The sequence below is a fragment of the Beta vulgaris genome, chromosome 4 (genome assembly GCF_026745355.1).
Source record: "Beta vulgaris subsp. vulgaris cultivar EL10 chromosome 4, EL10.2, whole genome shotgun sequence".
Classification (NCBI taxonomy): domain Eukaryota; kingdom Viridiplantae; phylum Streptophyta; class Magnoliopsida; order Caryophyllales; family Amaranthaceae; genus Beta; species Beta vulgaris.
In genome coordinates, this window is record NC_079205.1 from 5,882,130 (window position 1) to 5,901,974 (window position 19,845).

The 19,845-nt window shown below is 33.5% G+C and overlaps 2 protein-coding genes across 2 annotated transcripts; one reads left to right on the forward strand and one right to left on the reverse strand.

Annotated features, from left to right (window-relative positions):
- Positions 1-11,304: 11,304 nt before the first annotated feature.
- Positions 11,305-12,761, reverse strand: LOC104907147 (uncharacterized). The gene is made up of 5 exons (XM_010696035.2): positions 12,327-12,761; positions 11,965-12,210; positions 11,726-11,868; positions 11,551-11,633; positions 11,305-11,423 (listed from the first exon to the last, which is right to left on the reverse strand). The coding sequence occupies exons 1-5, from the start codon at positions 12,759-12,761 to the stop codon at positions 11,305-11,307; spliced, it is 1,026 nt and encodes a 341-aa protein (XP_010694337.2).
- Positions 12,762-15,137: 2,376 nt separating this feature from the next.
- On the forward strand, positions 15,138-16,658 carry LOC104907068 (probable histone H2A.5). The gene is made up of 2 exons (XM_010695932.4): positions 15,138-15,449; positions 16,181-16,658. The coding sequence occupies exons 1-2, from the start codon at positions 15,237-15,239 to the stop codon at positions 16,418-16,420; spliced, it is 453 nt and encodes a 150-aa protein (XP_010694234.1). The 5' UTR covers positions 15,138-15,236; the 3' UTR covers positions 16,421-16,658.
- Positions 16,659-19,845: the final 3,187 nt, after the last annotated feature.

Consider the following 19,845-nt stretch of genomic DNA (forward strand, 5'->3'; position numbering starts at 1 on the left):
GGAAAAAAAGTGTACTTCTCCTTCAGTTTGTTTAAAATGAAGTACTCCATATAGTGCCTACTTCATTTTTTATGGGTCAAACTTTAAAATTTTTGACCGAATATTCTCAATTGAATATATAAAAAAAACATATTCATGTGGGATATTGTTAGATATGTCTCAACGTGTAGTTTCATAATATCGACTTTTTTTATTTTTTATTAATACGAAATTGAAGATATTAAAGGTCAAAGTTACGGCTTGGAGACTGTGTAAAAAAAGAAACAAGCACTATATTAAGAGACGGAGGGAGTAATTATTAACTAGCCATTATTAATCCATTCAATCGTTCATGGCACCGGTATGGCCATTATTGCTAGTCTAATAACCAATATGTCAATAACCATCATTAGCTAGTGTCGAACAGGTCTGATACTTCTAAACACTTCAAGAGAAGTCTACTTCCTGATATAAGAACACTAGGGGAAAAAAAGGAAGGGCTGCGCAGGAAAGGCAATACTTGAAATAGTAATCCATAAAAAAAACACCAATACTGAAATCGGTTAGCATAAAAAAGCACCAATACTGAGATTGGCTAGAACAAAGGAGCCACCATCCAACCCCCTCCCCTTCCTACAACCACCATGGGACACCCCTCTCCTTTCTCTCCACCTAACCCCCTCCACCACCCCACTCTCTTTCTTCTCTTTCCACCCAACCCCCGCACAAAATGCGATAGTGATAAAATCTATGGCGTACACGAAAGTTTTGATGGACCGGAATAGTATCATAAAATTGCATTTTCATTGATAATTAATTGTACAAGTGTGTTTGTGAGAGCTCATATCTCTCATTCACCTTAGTAGAACCCTTTGTTTCTACCTTTCCTAATATTTTGAGTGGAGCTCACTTGTTTGGCTCACCTTTCAACTCATGCACATATAGCACATATTTATAGTTGTTGTAGTTCTAGTTTCTAGATTTCTCTACACTTGTCTAAAATCTTTGATTTGTACAAGATGTTCATTTCTAGATACATCACTTCATGTTTCATTATACATCTAGATTTTTCTAGATTAACCTCTAACAAATAACCTATCAAGTTTTAGTGATAACACGATACCCCTACCCTCATCAACAATAGTCAAATCAGTAACAAGGGTATGTCCTAAGGTGTCTCTGTCTCACTAGCAGATATACTCTTTGGATCAAGCGTCGTAACATGCTCTTTTTCCTATCTAGCCTTCTCTATAAGTCTATCGGGGTTTATTGACCGACAAAAAGAATAAGGAGGTTTGTTTTTGAGAATTTTCTCTCCTTAGAGATGAAGAATAAATGAGAGGAAGATTAAGAAGAGAAAGTGCAGGGGACGAAAGAGGTGCTCATTGGTGGTGTTAATGGTGGATGAGGGTGACGGGGGAATGAGTTAAGTGGGTTAAGGGAAATAGGAATAAAGGAGAGAGTTTAGGATAGGGTTAATTAAGGATTAGAATGTTAATGAGGTTAATTAAGGCTTGATGACTAATAGAGTTAACGTCCATTAGTCATTAAGGGTATTATGTGGATTTTTGAAAAATGGAGAATATATGGTGAATTATGAAACTTGCAAGGATATTTTGTGCAAAAAATATGTCAGGACTGTATGGTGAAAAAATAATTATTATTATTAGCATTACTTCTTTCATTTTTACATTCCATGTAGTGTTGATGATCATACTCCTCAAACCAACAAGTTAGGCTCCATACAGAATTCAGCCAAAATAGAAGTAATTAAGTTAATTAACTCGTCAATGAAATGAAAATAAGAGTAAAACAAATGTTGCTTAAGGAGTTAAGCATAATAGAGGGTACTAAACTTTGCACAAAAAAATGCAGTTTACTCACCCATGTTGTAAAAGTTGCACTTTGCTCACTCAAAGTACAACTTTGTTAACTTTTCTATTACTTCAAATAAAAAAATGTTGATTTGGCACTGAAAACGAGCATAACAATCTTTCTCTCTCCTCCTCTCAAACCCAGATTCACCACCTTCTATCCACCACTCCACCTCCTGTCATTCACGACCTTCCAAAATCACCAAATTAAAACAAAATTGAATCCAAAACCCACCATTGATGTTGCATAAGAGTAAAACAACATTAAACCACCCAAATTTGAGACACCCAGAAAGCTTAAGCAAAACCCTAAAATCTTAGTACCGTGTTTGATTTCAAGAACGATGAGAGGGAAAGAAACAAAGAGAAATAAGTTGAGCAAGTCCCAAATGTGTGAGCAACTTGATGGGTAAATTAGATGAAGCATTACAAGTTACAATTAAAACTCATTTCCCAATTTCTCTCATTTAACCTTTTTCTTCACTTTTTTCTTCTCAATCAATTTTCTCAATTCGATTTTCCTGCTTTTGTCGTTGAAGACTATTTGTTGTTGAAGATGATTTTTATGGTTGGAGTTTGATTTTTCTGGGTTTTAGGTTCGATATTAGGGATATTGGTTCATTTTGGTGGTTGTGGGAGTTGGGGTGCTCGAATTTTCTGTGCTTTTCTTAGATCTGATGTTGGGGTTTTGGAGATGGGATGCTCGAGTTCTAATGTTTTTGATTGGTTAGTAAATCTGTTTTTGGAGTTTGGTTTGAATTTTCTGGGTTGTTTTTTATTTGGTTGGTGTTGACTAGTTGTGGTAGGTGTGGTGGTCGGTGAACGGGAAGTGGTGAAGGCGAGTGATTGGTGGTGAAGGTGGTGGTGGACTGTGGGGAAGGTGATGGTTGGTGTGGTGGTGGTGGTGGTGGTGGGTTGGTTGCCTAGTGGGGGGAAGGAGAAAGGAAGACATAATATTTTATTTTAGGAAGATAAATGAAGATTTTATGCAAAAATAATTTATTATTATTTTATTAAGTTAACATAAAAAATAACAGAATTTGAGTTCGAGTACTCAAACTGCAACAACTTTTGCAACTTGGGTGAGTAAACTGCAACGTTGGACAAAGTTGAATACCCATTATTATGCTTAGCTCGTTGTTTAAGGGGTAATGAGACAACTCGTGAGCTAGTAACTAGTTGAGATCAATTCGATAAAAAACCGTGTTGTGAATATACATGTTGTGTTTTGATGATGAAAAATAATATAATATGTTATAGTATGAAAGTGTGTAACAGATGGTTGAAAAATGAATGAATAACTGAAGACTTTGAAGAATCAAGATTGAAGTTCAAGTTATATACCTAAGTGTAGTTACATTATGCATAAATCTAATGTACTTGAACTAGGTGATATACTATGTGCTAAATATAGAAATATAAAATTAGTAATAATTATTATTTTATTTGAGTTAAGGAAATAAATAATTGTATTAATATTATATGTCTATATAAAAGGAAATTAGTTTTCGAAATAAAACGAGTAAATTAAAAATGATGAAGTTTTAAATAAAAACGTTTTTGTAAAAGAATTTTTAAGTAAAACGTATTTTGATAAAAACGTGTAAAAAATAGTTTTATAAAATATAAGATTTTCGAATACGGTTTTGGAAAAAGAATTTGAGATAATAAAAGAGTTTGAGATAAAAAGAAAATCTATTGGTGAATCAAAATATAGATAAACATTGATTTAAGGAAAACTTATCTTTTTAGAATTAAAAATAAAGATGAAAAAAGGATAAAGTTTATTTTCTAAAAAGAAAAGGTTTTATCCCTTAAATTAAGGAGTAAAAGATAAATATGCTTTGAAGAATTTTCGTCTAAGATATGATCTATAAAAGGGTTAATAATTTAATCTCATAACTCACGTTTTCAGAGAGGAAAAACAAAGATATTAAGAGCTGAAAATAATTTCCTAAAGCACAGAGTATAGCACTGTTCGAGTCAGTATGAGTAACTGTTTAACGATTGTAATTGTCCTCAGAATTGCTTGAATAAAAAGCACATAATTGAGGATCGTTTTCTTTATGTAATCTTCCAATTATAGAGAGTGTCAACACTTAGAGTTAAGTATTAGGGGTTACTACTAGGGTTAGTAGTGAGAGAATTTCTATTGCATCAAGAGGTTGATATTTTAGGATTTAAAGAAATAAAAGAGTTTTTTGGTTCTTGTGGACGTAGATCTCAGAGGTGAGATTGAACCATGTTATATCTTGAGTTTGAATATTGATTTAAAATAGTACTAGTTTTAATTGTCGAAAAAACTCAATACCAGAATTTACGAGCGTTTCACACAGTGTCAGGCTGTGCGATAACCTAAGTTTTATGAAAATCGATTAGATTTCGTCACTCAATTCAACCCCCCTTCTTGAGTGTCACCTTGAGTTCCAACAAACCGACTTGATGTGATTCGTTGAAGATAATAATGAGTCAAGTTGCATGATACTTGGCTCAAAATGACAACAAGAATCTAAATCGATTTTGATTATTTTTATAAACTGAGAGAATACTTTCTAATTAAAATGTTTAATCCGTTATTTATGAATAAATATTGATTTATTGATATCTATATATATATATAAAACAAGGTTTAATTGGCTTATGTGTCATTCAGTAAAAGAATCTGTCCACATGTCATTTGCAAAAGCTCTCTCACTACCTTCTGCCACGTGTAATTCTGACTAATGGAATGCATCAATTACAATCTTTGTAACTTTAGTAAGTTTATATACTTATGTTGATTAATTTCTAATTGTTTTCCTATTTAATATATATTAGAAATTTTTTTGGCATTTTTCTCTCCAATCTCCACATCAAACAAAAAAATTCATTATATCATACACGAAAGTAGATACATACTGTCAACCGCCTTATTTTTAATTCTCGGTAAAAAAAGTACTTTTTAAAAAAATTGTTAAAAATTAAAGCTTAAATCATCAACTCAAAAATTCAATGACCACCTACTTATTAGGATTTAGTGGGGTTAAAACAAAGAGAAATGGTACGGCTTTTAATTAAACAAAAACATTAAGTGCATATTCACCGATTTGAAGTATAAACAAAAAATGATGCAGTGTGATATAAAAAAAAAAAAAAAACTACCACGTTAGAAAGTTGACAATCTATGATTCCACTCTCACAATCTCACTTAGATTTGCACTGGATTAAGAGGAAACAAGCGACATTGATAGAGTTTTTTCAAAATAGGAGTTTGGTTTATATAATTGAAATTAAATGGAATGACAAAAACAACCATATTATTATACAGTCGGACTATGGATGACGAAGATTGAAAAAATTAATGTAAAATGAATTACCTTATGTAAATATTAAGTGGTGGGGCGGGGATGGGGATGAGAATTGAATGCGGGTGCGGGTGTGGGGATACCATCCTCCGCACCCGCCCCGCCCAATTGTCATCCCTAAATATTATACAAGAACCATATTATTATAAATAATTGAAGATTTGATATACCATTGTCAATTACCATCACAAACAAATTAGTGATTTCGAAGTGTAGGAGCTCATTAATGGATATATCTAATAGTAAGATAATCAACGATAAAAGAATAACAAAGAATCTTGAAAAGGGGAAAATAATTTTATACTACAAATAATCTTCAAAAATATAATTAAGAAAAAAAATCAAATGGGTGATTTCACAAGTTAAAAGAGGTATCTTTTAAGCAAAGTGTAACTTTTAATTTTAAATGGGTCACTTCTAGATTAATAAAATTGACGTATTTAAGGCAAAAAGTTACCCCTGTCCCACATTAATTTATTGCATATTTGTATATCTGTGTTACTAAAGAATGTGTATAAATAAAATAGTCATCAATATTTTTCAGTATATCTAATCAACAAAAAATCTCCCGTGTATTTTGTCATGACATTAGCTACATCAGTCATTGAACGCACGGGCCATAAGTCGGCTTTAAAATATATTTTTTAATTACACGATATGATTATAAAAACTTTAAATCACGAGCTAATATTCAAACCATGATTTTAGGAGAAACATCCTAAAATCCTAAATTTACAAAACAAAATATTCCCGCACACTTTAATGTGTATTTTGTTTCATCCATGTATTTATATATGTATATATTACGATTACAAGATTTTTAAAGTTTAAAAATGTTGTAACAAAAGATTTTTATATATCATGAAATATAATTTTACATGTTACAGTATTTCCATCTTAAAGGCACGAATCCTAATAATAATTATTGATTCAATAAATTTGAAACAAAAACAACTACTTAATTAATAAAAGAATCCTCATGCATTATGCATGGGTCCAAATCATATCTATATAAATCCTCCCGTGCACGGTTGCAAGTGGGTTTACTGGGGCCGATCGTAATGCGTGGGTGCAGCCATAAATACTCAATTAATTTTCTCCAAGAAAATACACTTGATAACGAAATAACATATATACATGAGTTATATTGATGACACCATGCACCATTGGCATAATATCCATAGACTTTTCACACCGAGGTCCTTTTTTGCAATTTTTAATTTATAGTTTAACACAAACTTAATATATCAAAATCGAACATAGGTACTACAACTTATAAAATTCACGAGAACAAGTTTATTGGAACATAATAACAAAAACCTATAACTTCTATGTTGCTCATGTTGCTCTATTCATTTATTTAATATAAATTATGAAGTTTTTGTTTCTTTAAGCAAACTACATGTTTTACAATTATGAAAGTCACTGAGTTGATGCTCAAATTCTTGATCTCAATTTTGTAAGGAGCAGTCAATGTGAGATATAAAAAATGAAATATATTGTTTATGCATGTAATAAGTCAAACTTATTTTTTTACTAAATTGAATTGAAAAATGTCTTTTCACTTTAATTTTTGTTAATTTATATTTAGTACATAGGATAAATTACAATGTCACGCCTTTTAGGTCATCAATATCTTACTAAATATTTAATTATTTACACAAGATTTCAAGGAACATATTGTAAAATATTAAAAAAAAAAACTAAAATTTGAGGTAATATATTAATCAACTTTTCGATTCGATTGAACACAAGTAACTATCACAACATGTATATAAATGATATAAATAATATCTAATCTCAAATATCAAACAAGCTAAAATAAAATTGATAAAATTAAGTATTTTTTTAGGTGCAAAAAATCGAAATATCATTTGTCATAAAATTGATCAACAAATTTAAGGTTGTAATTTTTGGCAATTTCGGTACAAAAAAATTGAATTCTGGCAATTTCGGTACAAAAAAATTGAATTCTGGCAATTTCGAAGGGAAAGATAGAGAATGAAGGAAGAGGAAGAGGACCAAGGAACAAGGGTATATAACGAAGTGGTCGATGATTAGAGTGTTAGGATTAGTAGGTTTTATATTCAATTGCTGTTATGTGTATTAGGAGTATAATAAGTTTATGTCAGATTATTTCACTTTTGGTCAAAACAAGTCGCTTTCAAGTCCAAATGGGTTACTTTTTAATTCAGAATGAGTCACTTTTAATGTTAAACAAGCCAACTTTATATAAGTTAATTCACCCATTTAGGGAAGAAAGTTACCCATTTTCTTAAAAGTTAGGTTATGTATTTAACCACAGACAATTATATGTTACTATTTCAAGAGTTACAAGCAAAAAGGATATGAAAATCTTAATATGTGATAAAGATTGTGGCAACTCATCTGTTTCAACCAATGTGGTTTATGAGGAAGTTTCTTAAAATGTTTAAATCGTGTATGAGTTGTAATTGACCCAATTTTTTATGTATCAATTTAGATAGTGTAATTGTTTTTTTAATCATAATGTGTTGTCAATTCAGTTTGATTTCAATCAATCTCACTAAACAAAAATGTTGCTGACATTAATAACATGTCTCTTTTTGTCTGATAAATAATTTATAATATCACATACAAATATGACCTCCCGTGCATTTTTGCACGGGTGAAAAGCTAGTTAGAGTAATATAGAAACAATGGTAGATAAATTCATGTGAGTTTTAAACCTAAAAGTAAACGTTTCGAACTTGAATCAATATTAGTATTGTGGGTCGAGTCTAAGTAGTTTTTCAATCTTTAGGGTTCGAGTTCAGCCAAAATGTTGTTGTTTTAGATTTGACTGAACTTCATAACTTTGGGCATGCTATTGCTAGTGCAAAAGTCTAGATGAGCTTGCATTGGTTTTCATTTTTTTTATATTTGACTTGTTTATTCACACCATATCACTGATATGTACAAAAATTCTTAATTCATACTCGAATAAACTCATGTATAGGACCCTTTAGTACATAAATAGCTTTCTATATTCAAACCATTACAAGCCACTCTAAAAGTGATCATGGGTTGGGATTTCGCCCTAAAGTGTTATCCTTGTGCTATAGCACGGGAAATACATAAATAGAAATTATAAAACTTGTAACTAAGATTCAAGTCATTGGGAAAACCATAATATAGTTTTGGTGGCAAAAGATCTTACCATATACAAATTGGATTGATAATTTGTAGCTTTTTTGGTTTACTATCTCATATAGCAATTGATTTGTTTATTTATTTTCTCTCTCTAGAGGTGTCCTTTAGGTTTGCCATATGTTAAAAGATTGAATACCTTTTTGAAAGTCAATATACAAAGTTCATTTACTTGCCAAAAGAAAAAGCACAGAGAAATCGAGTTAAGTTAGGCAATCAATTTTCATTTTTGGCCTAAAATTCGTTCCCGAAAGCTGAATATTCGAATTTTTTCCTTAAACAATGCAAAAGTGGGTTTAAATTCCCAAAATATGCCAAAAAAAAAAATCCCTACGTACCGTCCACGTAGGACGGCACGCGAGAAATTATATATATATATATATATATATATATATATATATATATATATATATATATATTTATATATATATATATATATATTTATATATATATCATTAATCTCGTGTGCCGTCCTACGTGGACGGTATGCATGGAATTTTTTTTTTTGGGGCATATTTTGGGAATTAAAACCCACTTTTGCATTATTCAAGGAAAAAATTCCTGAATATTCACATCCAATTCTTTATTTTTTGGGGGGAATGGGTCATACTATGCCAAATTGATCAAATTTTATGTTGTAGATAAACAAATTAATGAAAGGGGTTTGTGTTTGTAATTTCTGATGTAGACCAACCCGTTTAATAAATGGATCATGTTAGATTATCACTTGCTTAAATAATTAAAACCTTACTCCAAATCTGCTAATATAGCATCAAGTTCAGATCGAATTAACGTGTAAGTACTCTACCCCTAGTACGTACCAAAGATCTACTAATCTCTACTAGTTACTTACATGCTAAAATAGAATTTATACAATGGTATAAATGGCCTGTTCTTTTGAACTTATTTTGGCTAAAACGAATTTAAATTAACTGAAATTAGCTGAAATGAACTGAAATTAAATTAAGTGAACTGAAATTAAATTAACTTAACTGACATTAACTGAAATGAAAAAAAATGAATTGAATCGTTTATTTAATTTTCTAAAATAATAATAATCAATAAGTATTATCATAATATTATCAATACTTTTCTATGGTGTGCCCTTGTGTTATTTGAAATTCTACGATGTACCCTCACTTTTTTGTTTCTATCTGTTGTATGGTTATACTTTTTAAGTAATAATCTCTGTGGTACCCTTCCGTTAATTCAACGTTAAGTTGACTATTAGTTTTGTTAGACCCTAACAAATGGTGGGAACTTTTCCCACCAAAACACGCAGCTCTCTTTCCTGTCTTCTTTAAATCACTCGCATCCTCTCTCTTTCCATCCTCTCTCTTCAAATCTGCATTTCTTATCTTCTCCCTCTCTTCCATTACTGAATATGGCAATTTCTTATTCTTCTAAGTCCTACAATGGCTGCGAACTGGAATTCATAAGTCCAAGGTGCAACTGCTGCCCTGCAAAAATTGCAAAGCTACATGTATCTGGTTCCCAAAGAAATCTGCGAAAGGGGTACTTCAAATGTGACTACTGTCAGTTCTTCTTGTGGCTGAACAACAACAATGTTGTTGTGAGAGGAGAGACCCTTGAGAAGTTGTTGATGCGTGGTGGGGATGACCATGGTGTAATGCATGAAGAGGAAGTCAGTTTGTTGGAGATGAAGCATGAAATTACTAATTTGAAGGAGAAGGTTGAAGAATTTGTCAAATTTTTGAAGGAGATGGTTAAAATTGGCATGTTTATGTATGTTGTTCTGCTTGTAATTGTGAAATTATGGTGAAATTGCTAGTAAAAATGTAATGATGAAAGTTAGGATTTTTGTAATTGCACTTTTGGTGTAATGTTGCACTTTTAGTGAATTAATAAAAATTGTTACACTTTTGGTGAAGTAGTCTGAATTTGCTCTCCTTAACAATCTCAAACCATATATGAATTAAACCACAAAAGTCAGGTGCATATTTCATATAATTCAAACAAAGAGTTTACAATTAGTGCAACTTGAACAAATATCCAAAAAACCTGAACAAGCACCATTAGACCCTACATATAGTGCCATTTTGCAGTGTACACCAAAAAACTGAACAAAAGTTAAAGTCAATTGTATCTTAGGCTGAATTGTTCACATAAAAAAACACCACATTATGTTCATAATCTTCAAAGAAGTGTCATTCTGTTCGATCATAATCTTCAGCCGTTTAGCACTAATTCTTCCAGTGCCAGTTGTTGAATGTTGGCTAGAAGGTGAGTGATGTTGAGGAGGAAGGTTGGTTGTTGTGGTAGGCTGGCTAGATGATGCAAAATCAACTTTTCTTCTTGTTGCAGGTCTTCTTGTTGGTTGCTCTAATTTTGGTTGTGAGTTATTGATCATCAAATCAATTAGATTAGAGTCAACTTCATTCTGGCCACTGCTCTGACTTAGTCTTCTTTTAGAGGCCTGGTTGTTGCCTTCAGGTCTAGCTTGCACACCACCTCCTTGTTGCTCCCTTAGTTCCCTAGTTGTAGCCCCACCTTTGCAAGTCTTTGAGTTATGACCAAAGTCCTTGCATTTCTTGCATTGCATAGTGGTGCTTCTCTTTCCTTTCTTCTGTTCTCCCTCCTCTCTTCTCCTGTTCCTAGATGGTCTACCAATTCATCTTTTCATGGTGGGAGGAATAAGTGTAGGTTGACCCAAATCTGGCCACTGTTCTGAATCAGGGATTGGTGAGATGTTGCCATTATAAGCTGCTTTATACCTAGACACACTAAACCAATCTGAGACATAGTCTAGTGGGTCTTTAACAACATCCAATATGGCTTTAATTCCATGCTTACATGGAATACCACTCACTTGCCACCTTATACAAGCACACTCTCTCCTATTCAATGACACAGGCAAATAAGCCCTCCCATCATGCACCTCATACTCTCCCATCCCAGATGGATAGGCTTGGCAACCCCTAGACTCTTTTGTCAAATATCTCACCCTCTCTGATGTTAGGACATATACATGGTTCTACCCATTGCTGAGATAGGTGTTGTCTAGTAGCATGCCTTACCATTGCAATTCTTCTAACACCTGTCACAATGAAAACTCAAGTAGTTTAGTGTTTAAATAGTTAAGATAGTGTAAATGCAGCTTATAGAGTAGGTAGTTTAGTGTTTACCCTCTAATAATATGAGGATATGATTACACCTATATGCACCTATTGTGGAGTTAAAACTCTCCACAAAATTGTTTGTCACTTCATCATTGCAGAGAGTAGGATCAAACTTCCATTTGGTCCATCTGTCAAGTGGACCCACATCTTTAAACCACTTAACTGCTCCTAGTCCAGCCACTTGTTGCATTTTTTTTGCAAAGCTTTCTTGAATGTGTACTGAGAACATGACTTCACAACTGACCAAAAGAGCTTGTGCATCAAAACTCCTGGATAATCAGTCTTGAAATTTTCGCACAAGTGTCTTGCACAATATCTTCTAGGCACCTTTGGCCAAACTTGATCTAAGCTAGGATCAATGCCCTATAATACACATTAATGTCACATATATCTCATTCCCTACAATAAACATTAATGCACAAGTATATTAAAATTCCACAATGGAGGGAGTAGGGTTACCTTTTGCCTATCTGACATAATGGTCCAGTCTGACCTTCCACTTGCAGTCAAGGCTGCCTTTAGATGATGGAAGAACCAACTCCATGATGTCTTGTTCTCATAATCCACCACAGCAACAACTACAGGAAATATCTCATTGTTTCCATCCAATGAGACAGCAGACAATAAAATCTCTCCAAAATTCCCTTTAAGATGAGTGCCATCAACACCAACCAAACCCCTACAACCATCTATTAGGCCTTTGAACTGAGCATGGAAGCTAATGAAAATGGACCTGAACTGTAGAGGCTTTTCAGGCCTCTGTAATGCTGCCCAAGTACAAAAGGCAATTGAGTTTGGGTTGTTCATCTTAAGTAACTCACAGTAGGTTGGTAGATTTGTGTAGGAATCATCATGACCCCCTTGGATGATTTTATTGCCTTATCTTTCATTTTATAAAGTGTGGAAGTTGCCATTCTCACACCATATCTATCCCACAGCAAGTCATTCATAGTTTTCCCTCTAATGTCCACATTTGCTCTAATATCCTCCAATAATTTTCTAGCAGCCCATTCACAGTTGACCGTAGGATTAGTAACTAAATTCAAATCACAATTGTGCTTTTGCTTCATGGTTTTAATGGCCCATGTATGTCCATCTGCTAGCCTAGCAGCATGGATTCTCCAACGACACCTTTCATCAGCACAAACTGTTGTGTACCTAAGCTCTTTTGACCTATTAACAACTAAGGCAAACCCTTCCTGTACACAGTAGTCTCTCAAGGTGTCTTTGATGTGCTCCTTATCCACAAAAAGCATCCATGGTTTTAGAAATATCTTTCACATCTCAACATTATCATATATAACACCATTTTTGTACATCCTACAGAAATAACCTCCTTCTTCAGCATTCCAATCTGAATTCTTAAATGCATCCAACCCACCATCAACAAAATTCTGTTGCAATAGCCCATTAACATCCTCCTCCACTATAAAATCATCATCATCATCATCAAGTGCTTGATCACTCCCACCTTCTTCATCAATCACATCTGGCACCCACTCCTCTTCACTCTCACTGCCAGCCTCACCACTGCCATTTGGTCCCTCCAAAGCAACAGCTTTACTCCTACATCTCCTAGTCCTAACTACTTCAATAGTAACATTAACATTGACACTAGTGGAGGAAGTTTTAGGAACCCAAATACCCTTTTTTTTAGCTGTGGTCCTAGCCATTTTTTTCCCATGAGGAAAGGTTGTGATAGTCTTGGGTTGTGTGCTTTCCCCAATAGTGTTGGAAGGTGGTCCATTACGCTCATTTAGGGGCTGGGAGGATGGTGGACTATTAGGCTCATTTTGGTCCTGAGTTAGTGGAGGGTTCATGTTCAATTGGGGCTGGGAGGATGGTGGACTGGTGTGAATTTGGGACTGGGAGGATTGTGAACTACAGAATAGTAGTTCAGGGAATCTTGGGCTTCTCCTTAGTGTAGGACTTGTAATTGGGGGGAGTTGGTTTGTTGGACAAATTCAGGTTGACTCAATGGATGTGAGATTGGGCTTGATTGATCATTACTAATCAGCTCTAGGTAAGGCTATGTTGTCTTAGGTTCAGTTAATGGAGGTGAGCTTGGGCCTTTTTTTTTCTTCCAAGTCTTAAGTTTGGGCCTATATGTCTTTGATGGGCCACTTGATGGCTTGCCTAGAGTTTAGACTATTTTAGGTTTGGTTGGCTCTCACATTTAACCCTCTGTGCTAACTTCCATATGAAATTGGGTTCATCTAAACTATCAACCCATACATCTATTTTTTTGCTCCCCAACACCCCAAACATTGTCATCATGCTGCCATCATCAACAAGTTCAACAGTTGTACCCCCATTCTTATACTTGAGCACATGGTGTAAGGGAAGCTCAAAATTATTCTTCTCAAACAATTCACACATATCATTCAAAATATCTATCAACAAACATAAATCCAGATCATCAATCCCTAATTCTACCACATTTCCTTGATAATGAATTCTCAAAATCCTCTCAGCCACCATTTTCTGCAACATTACACACAATCACACATGCAAAGCTCATTTTCAGTTTCCGGGCTAAACAAACCCTAAACACAACAGTCGCATCACATAAAAGAGAAAGATGAAAGCTTTAAGTAAAGAAATTACCTAAAATTTGAGAATCACACCACAGCAGCAGCTGATTACCCTTCTCCCTGCTTTCTTCCGCAAATTCTTCTTCAGCAAATTCTTCTCCAGCCTGCGCAACAATTTCTAAGCGAAATTCTTCTTCACCAGATGAACTCTTTCCTTGCTTCATCCAATTCTGGGAAAAAACTTTCCTTTCTTCACAAATTTTGGGAATTTTTTTTGGGTTTTTGGAATCAATGGAAGGAAGATGAATAGACTAATATTTAGGAGTAGTTAGGATATCAGTTAATAAGGTTTAACCATGAAACGGAATATTAGTGGGCCAAACGTATTTGATAACGCCGTTTTAAAAATATTAAAAGAAAGGGTACCACAGAGATTACTTAAAAAGTATAAGGGTACAACAGAGAGAAACAAAAAAGTGAGGGTACAACATAGAATTTCAAATAACACAAGGGCACATTATAGAAAAACCCTTTTTTTTCCGAGGGGATAATATTATCAATATTTATACAATAACAATAATAATAAGACTAAGAATAATAATGATAATAATAATAATAAATAAAAAATTATTGTAATTATACTTATAATATGAATAATAATAACAATATTAATATTAATATTAAAAACAAAAATAATAATTAAAACATTAGATAAGATTGAAGTGAAACGAAAATAAATTAACTGAATTGAACTGAATTTGCTTAACTCAAATTAAATTAATAAAATTAAAATTAACTGAACTAAAGTAAAATTAATCAAAATAAGTCTAAAAGAAGAAGGCTAAAGTTATAAACAATGAAGTCATAATTGAGAAGGGTAAAAGTTTTACATAAAAAAAAAAGGCAAAAGAAATAAAAAGGTTCGGTTCAGACAGCTTCCTATTGGTGGAAACGAAAGCACACGGATCGCAAACAAACAGATCAAAAACCGTAGATTTAGAAACTCCAATGTCTAATCCAACGGTGAAAACCCAAAAGTAAGCACAACCCCAAAAAAAAGTAAGCCCACTATAAAAGCAAACCATTCATCATCATCCATTTTCATTCATCTTCCATCACACTCAAAATTCTTACACATACATACATACAATTTTTCCAGAAATATAAACTTCATTTAGGAGAGAGAAAAAAACAACAATGGATACAGCAGGTGGTAAAGGAAAGAAGGGTGCAGCAGGAAGAAAGGGTGGAGGTCCAAAGAAGAAACCAGTTTCAAGGTCAGTTAAAGCTGGTTTACAATTTCCAGTTGGAAGAATTGGTCGTTATTTGAAGAAAGGTCGTTATGCTCAACGTGTTGGTACTGGTGCTCCTGTTTATTTGGCTGCTGTTCTTGAGTACCTTGCTGCTGAGGTTTCTATTCTTTTCTCTCTCCTTTGACTTTTTTATTCGTGTTTTTGTTGTGTGGTTTGTTTGATTTTGGTTTTATGATGAGTTTCTTTGTTGTTGATTTGAGATTTTTGGATATAGTTGTTGAATGTTAGGGTTTCATGTGTTTTTTTGTTTTAGATCTGTGGTTGTTTTTGTTTGATTAGATGATTGAATTTGGGCTACTTTTTTCTCTTAATTGGCTTGTTTTTGTAGCATTTTTTGTGAATTAAGGGAGTTTAGGGTTTGATAACGAAATTGTGAAATTAAGTTTCTCCTGATCTGAAGATGATTTATGTGATTTCGCTTGATTTTGACAGCATTTTCTGTAATCATTTTTGGTGTTAATGTGAATTTGGGAAGTTTAGGGTTTGATAATGAAATTGTTAAGATATAATTCTCCTCTAATTTGAAGATGTTTCGACAGCAGTTTTTATGATGATTTTTTGGTGATAATGTGAATTCGGGAAGTTTAGGGTTCGATAATGAAATTGTTAAGATATAATTCTGGATGTTTTGATAGCAGTTTATATTGGTGATAAGGTGAATTTAGGGTTTGATAATGTGAATTTGGGAAGTTTAGGGTTTGATAACGAAATTGTTAAGATATAATTCTGGATGTTGATAGCAGTTTCTGTAATGATTTACTTGGTGATAATGTATTTAGGGTTTGATAATGAAATTCTAAATTATGTTGGTTGAAAATGAAAATGAAGGTGTTAGAATTGGCTGGAAATGCTGCAAGAGATAACAAGAAGAACAGAATCATCCCAAGACATGTGTTACTTGCTGTTCGAAACGATGACGAGCTCGGAAAGCTTCTAGCTGGAGTTACCATTGCTCATGGAGGTGTTCTTCCAAACATAAATCCAGTGTTGTTGCCTAAGAAAACTGCAGAGAAGGCGGCGAAAGAGCCTAAATCTCCCAAGGCTGCTAAATCCCCTAAGAAAGCTTAGAGATGATTAATTTTGTGTTTATTTTAGTTTGTGTTTTTAATCAAATCTTTGTATGTAATGTCACTAGATGTTTTTAATTAGGCTTTTCTCTAAAACAAGGATAATTCCTGCCTGATTCTTTGGGTGGGGTTTCTAGTTCAGGGTTATATTCTGTGAATTCAATCATAATTACTTTGATTGATTTCACTTTCTCTGTAATGTTGTTAATCTTAATCAAACTCTTGCAATTTCTCCTCCATTCGCGCTCTTATTTTCTCATGTTTAAGCCACTGTAAACTCGACAGTTTAAGTTTGTTTTGGGTGCGTTTTCTTCACTTGAATTATATTGAAATTTAATGTTGTTTGGCTATCTAGATATGGAAATATGGTTTGGTGATGTTTTGAGAAGGGTGATGGTGATTGTTGTGCCAATCTTCATTCCTGATTTGTTGTACCTTGACTGTCAGTTTGATAGTTGTTTATAAATGGTGGTGGTAATAGGAATGAATTTGTGTGTAAATTTGTGAAGAATATCATTGTTCATTCCTATGGTAATGTTAATTTATCCTAAAATGTTCACTTTTCTTCTTGAATTTTCATTCGCATCCAATACCATCTTGTAGGTGGTAATGAGTGGTAATGTAAATTGTTTCCCCTTGGAGACAAAAACACAAGTTTGGGGTGAGATTGCTAGGCGACCGGCAACTCGGCAAGGATGTATATTTTGGTTTACCAGTAACCAGATTGCTTAACATTATTAAGTTGTTCCACATTATACATGTCCAGAGGGCTGAAAGCTTCTTCAGATTTTTCATCTGGAAAAGTGTCTTGCTGCAAATCTGCAACCATATGGAGAATGTATGTGAAGTAGGGGAGAAGAGCACACTCTGAAGAGATGAAGCTACTCTAGAACTGAAATAATCTGTATAAATATCTGCTAGACCTGAAGAAACAGTGGCATCAAGGGGGACTGGTGTGAGTGGTGTTTGGAGGTGTTTCTCCTTCCATGAGATCTACCAATTTTGGTGGCAGTTCCAGGGTGATCATTCTTTTGAGAAGTCAGTATGTGCTGTGTGTGGTTGTTTTCGGCAGGGTCTCCATAGAAGTGTTGGAGCTAAGGCCTGCTGTCCTAGCAAGGGGTGAAAGAACCAACCTTGTAGAGCTAAGGTTTGTGTGTTGTGGCCATATGTGGTCAAGACTTACTGCCATGAAGCTATAATGGTGTTTTCTGTCAACCAAATTATTGCTAATAACTACACTTGAGAAGGATTTTCACCTGGTGATATAATGTGTGTCCCATCATAGTAGGTTCAGTTAGAGCATGTACAATAGTTGGTGTCTCTCCAACTAGCTCTCCACACTCTCTCTCCTATTCTCTCTCTTCAAGCTACTCTCAAGAGCCATGTTTAAAAACACCCAACAACAATAAAACCCTTTAAAGAGCTCTCCATTCAACTTTTCATTATTTTGTGGTCCCCATGTCAATAAATGAACCTCATTTCATATTATGATCAAAGTTATATAAATTAAGTTATTCATGTAAATTAAATATAATTACAAATTAATCTTTTTCATAATTTAAGCAAAGTAGAATTTTTAAAAAACAATATAATTATGAGTGCTAATATTTAATTTTCATAAATTTGGCATGGAATGAAGAATTAACCTACAACATGAAAAAATTTTTAAATATCCAATATTAGGCTCATTTTATAGATAAAGGAAAATTATACTTGTTGACATAATAATTATTACCATCTTTTTTTTAATTTTTATAGAAAAGATCATTAAATAGTTGCATGAAGAAAAAAGAATTGAAATAATTACAATAAAAAAGTGGGTCCCACACATTGGAGAGCCATCTCTCCATCAACCCAAATGGTATCTCCCCCAGGAGCCCTTTGGCAAAGTGTCTCCATGGAGAGACACCCAAGACACACCCAAGAGCCCCATTGTTGGGTAAGAGGTGGCTCTCCATTTTCTCTCTCCTTGGACAGCTAGTTGGAGAGCTAGTTGGAGAGCCCCATTGTACATACTCTTACTGCATAGAAGATTTTTCAAGGACTTTCACAAGTAAGAACCCGGACATATTAATTAATGCTAGAGCCTTTGGATACAATGAGTCAATAACCATATTAATAATAATAAAGCTAATTTTTTCCCTCACACAGAGGCCTCCCGGCTCCCAGTCCCCAAACCCCCCTCCCCTGAGTCCCTCCAACCTCAACCCCCGACAATATTGAAATTTTGTTTTCACCAAAATTTGAACTTTGATCTCCTTTGTGGGAGATAAAAATCCATACTATTGAACTCAAAAATCCTTGGTATACTAGGCTAACTAGTTATTAGGCCCGGGTTATGCCCCACGTAAGAAAAATTTCATTTATTAATATTGTACTTTGATATGATAGCACTAAATACAACTTGGTATAGTGGTTAAAACTTTAGTACATGAATTTGAGGTCATGGGATCAAAACCTATACTATGCAATTTCTAATTTTTTTTATTGTACATAGATTACATGAATTAAAACTCCCCCACTGTTTAGCAAGATTGTGCTAGCCACTGTCCAGGAGTCCTAAATCTGTTAGGATTCGTACGTAGTGTCCTAGTTCTGTTAGGAGACTACTAGCCTTCATATGCACGCGATGCGTGCGTTAATTTCAAAATTTGTTGTTCTATTAGATACTTCATTCGTACTTTATTTATGATTAAACTTAAATGTGAAAAATTCAACAGTTAGATGAATTTAGATATATTAATTCGCTAATGTAAAAAAATAAAAAGGTTGTGAGTGATTGTTAACATTAATTTTTTGTGAATGAATATTAAACAGAAAAAACAAAAATAATGAGTTGGTTTAACTGAATTAAAGAATATCAAAGGTAGTGAATGTTCAGACTTTTCATGTGCATGTTATGTATGCCATCTTTTTTTATAAGGTATAAATATTTTGTCCATTTAATTTTTGATTGAAGTATTTGATGCATATACCATTTTAAACTTGTTTTCAATGGCAAGTTGGAATGAGAATTTTAAATGATTTGTTTTTGTAATTTTTTTCATTCCATTAATTAGATCATTAAGGGCATTTTAGTCACTTCAAAAGAGGACACCACACCTCCTCCCTTGACTTATATAATAGAGATGTATTTTATTTGCTTTATAAGTCTCTATTTTAGGTATTTAAGTGATGAAGGAATCCTATTATATTTAGGAGTCTAAGTCCTTGTCATTGAGTCTTGTTAGGACTTTAGGAGTCTAAAGAAACTAGGATATGACAATTCTTATCTAAGTCGTAGATAAGATTTATCTTATACATGGATAAACTTTATCTTAGGCGTGTGCTAGGGTTTATTGTTTATCTTCTTAGTTTGTGTTTATCTTATTAGTTGTGATAGGAATTAAAGTATGCTAGGGTTTATGTTAGGCGTGTATATATAGT

Coding starts and splice junctions, on each gene's coding strand:
- LOC104907147 (XM_010696035.2), bottom strand. CDS start 12,761: ATGCTTTTTGTGGATAAGGAGCACATCAAAGACACCTTGAGAGACTAC. Junction 11,869..11,964: donor TTATGTCAGATAGGCAAAAG/GTAACCCTACTC, acceptor TGTGTATTATAG/GGCATTGATCCTAGCTTAGA. Junction 11,634..11,725: donor GTTGTGAAGTCATGTTCTCA/GTACACATTCAA, acceptor TCCACTTGACAG/ATGGACCAAATGGAAGTTTG.
- LOC104907068 (XM_010695932.4), top strand. CDS start 15,237: ATGGATACAGCAGGTGGTAAAGGAAAGAAGGGTGCAGCAGGAAGAAAG. Junction 15,450..16,180: donor TTGAGTACCTTGCTGCTGAG/GTTTCTATTCTT, acceptor ATGAAAATGAAG/GTGTTAGAATTGGCTGGAAA.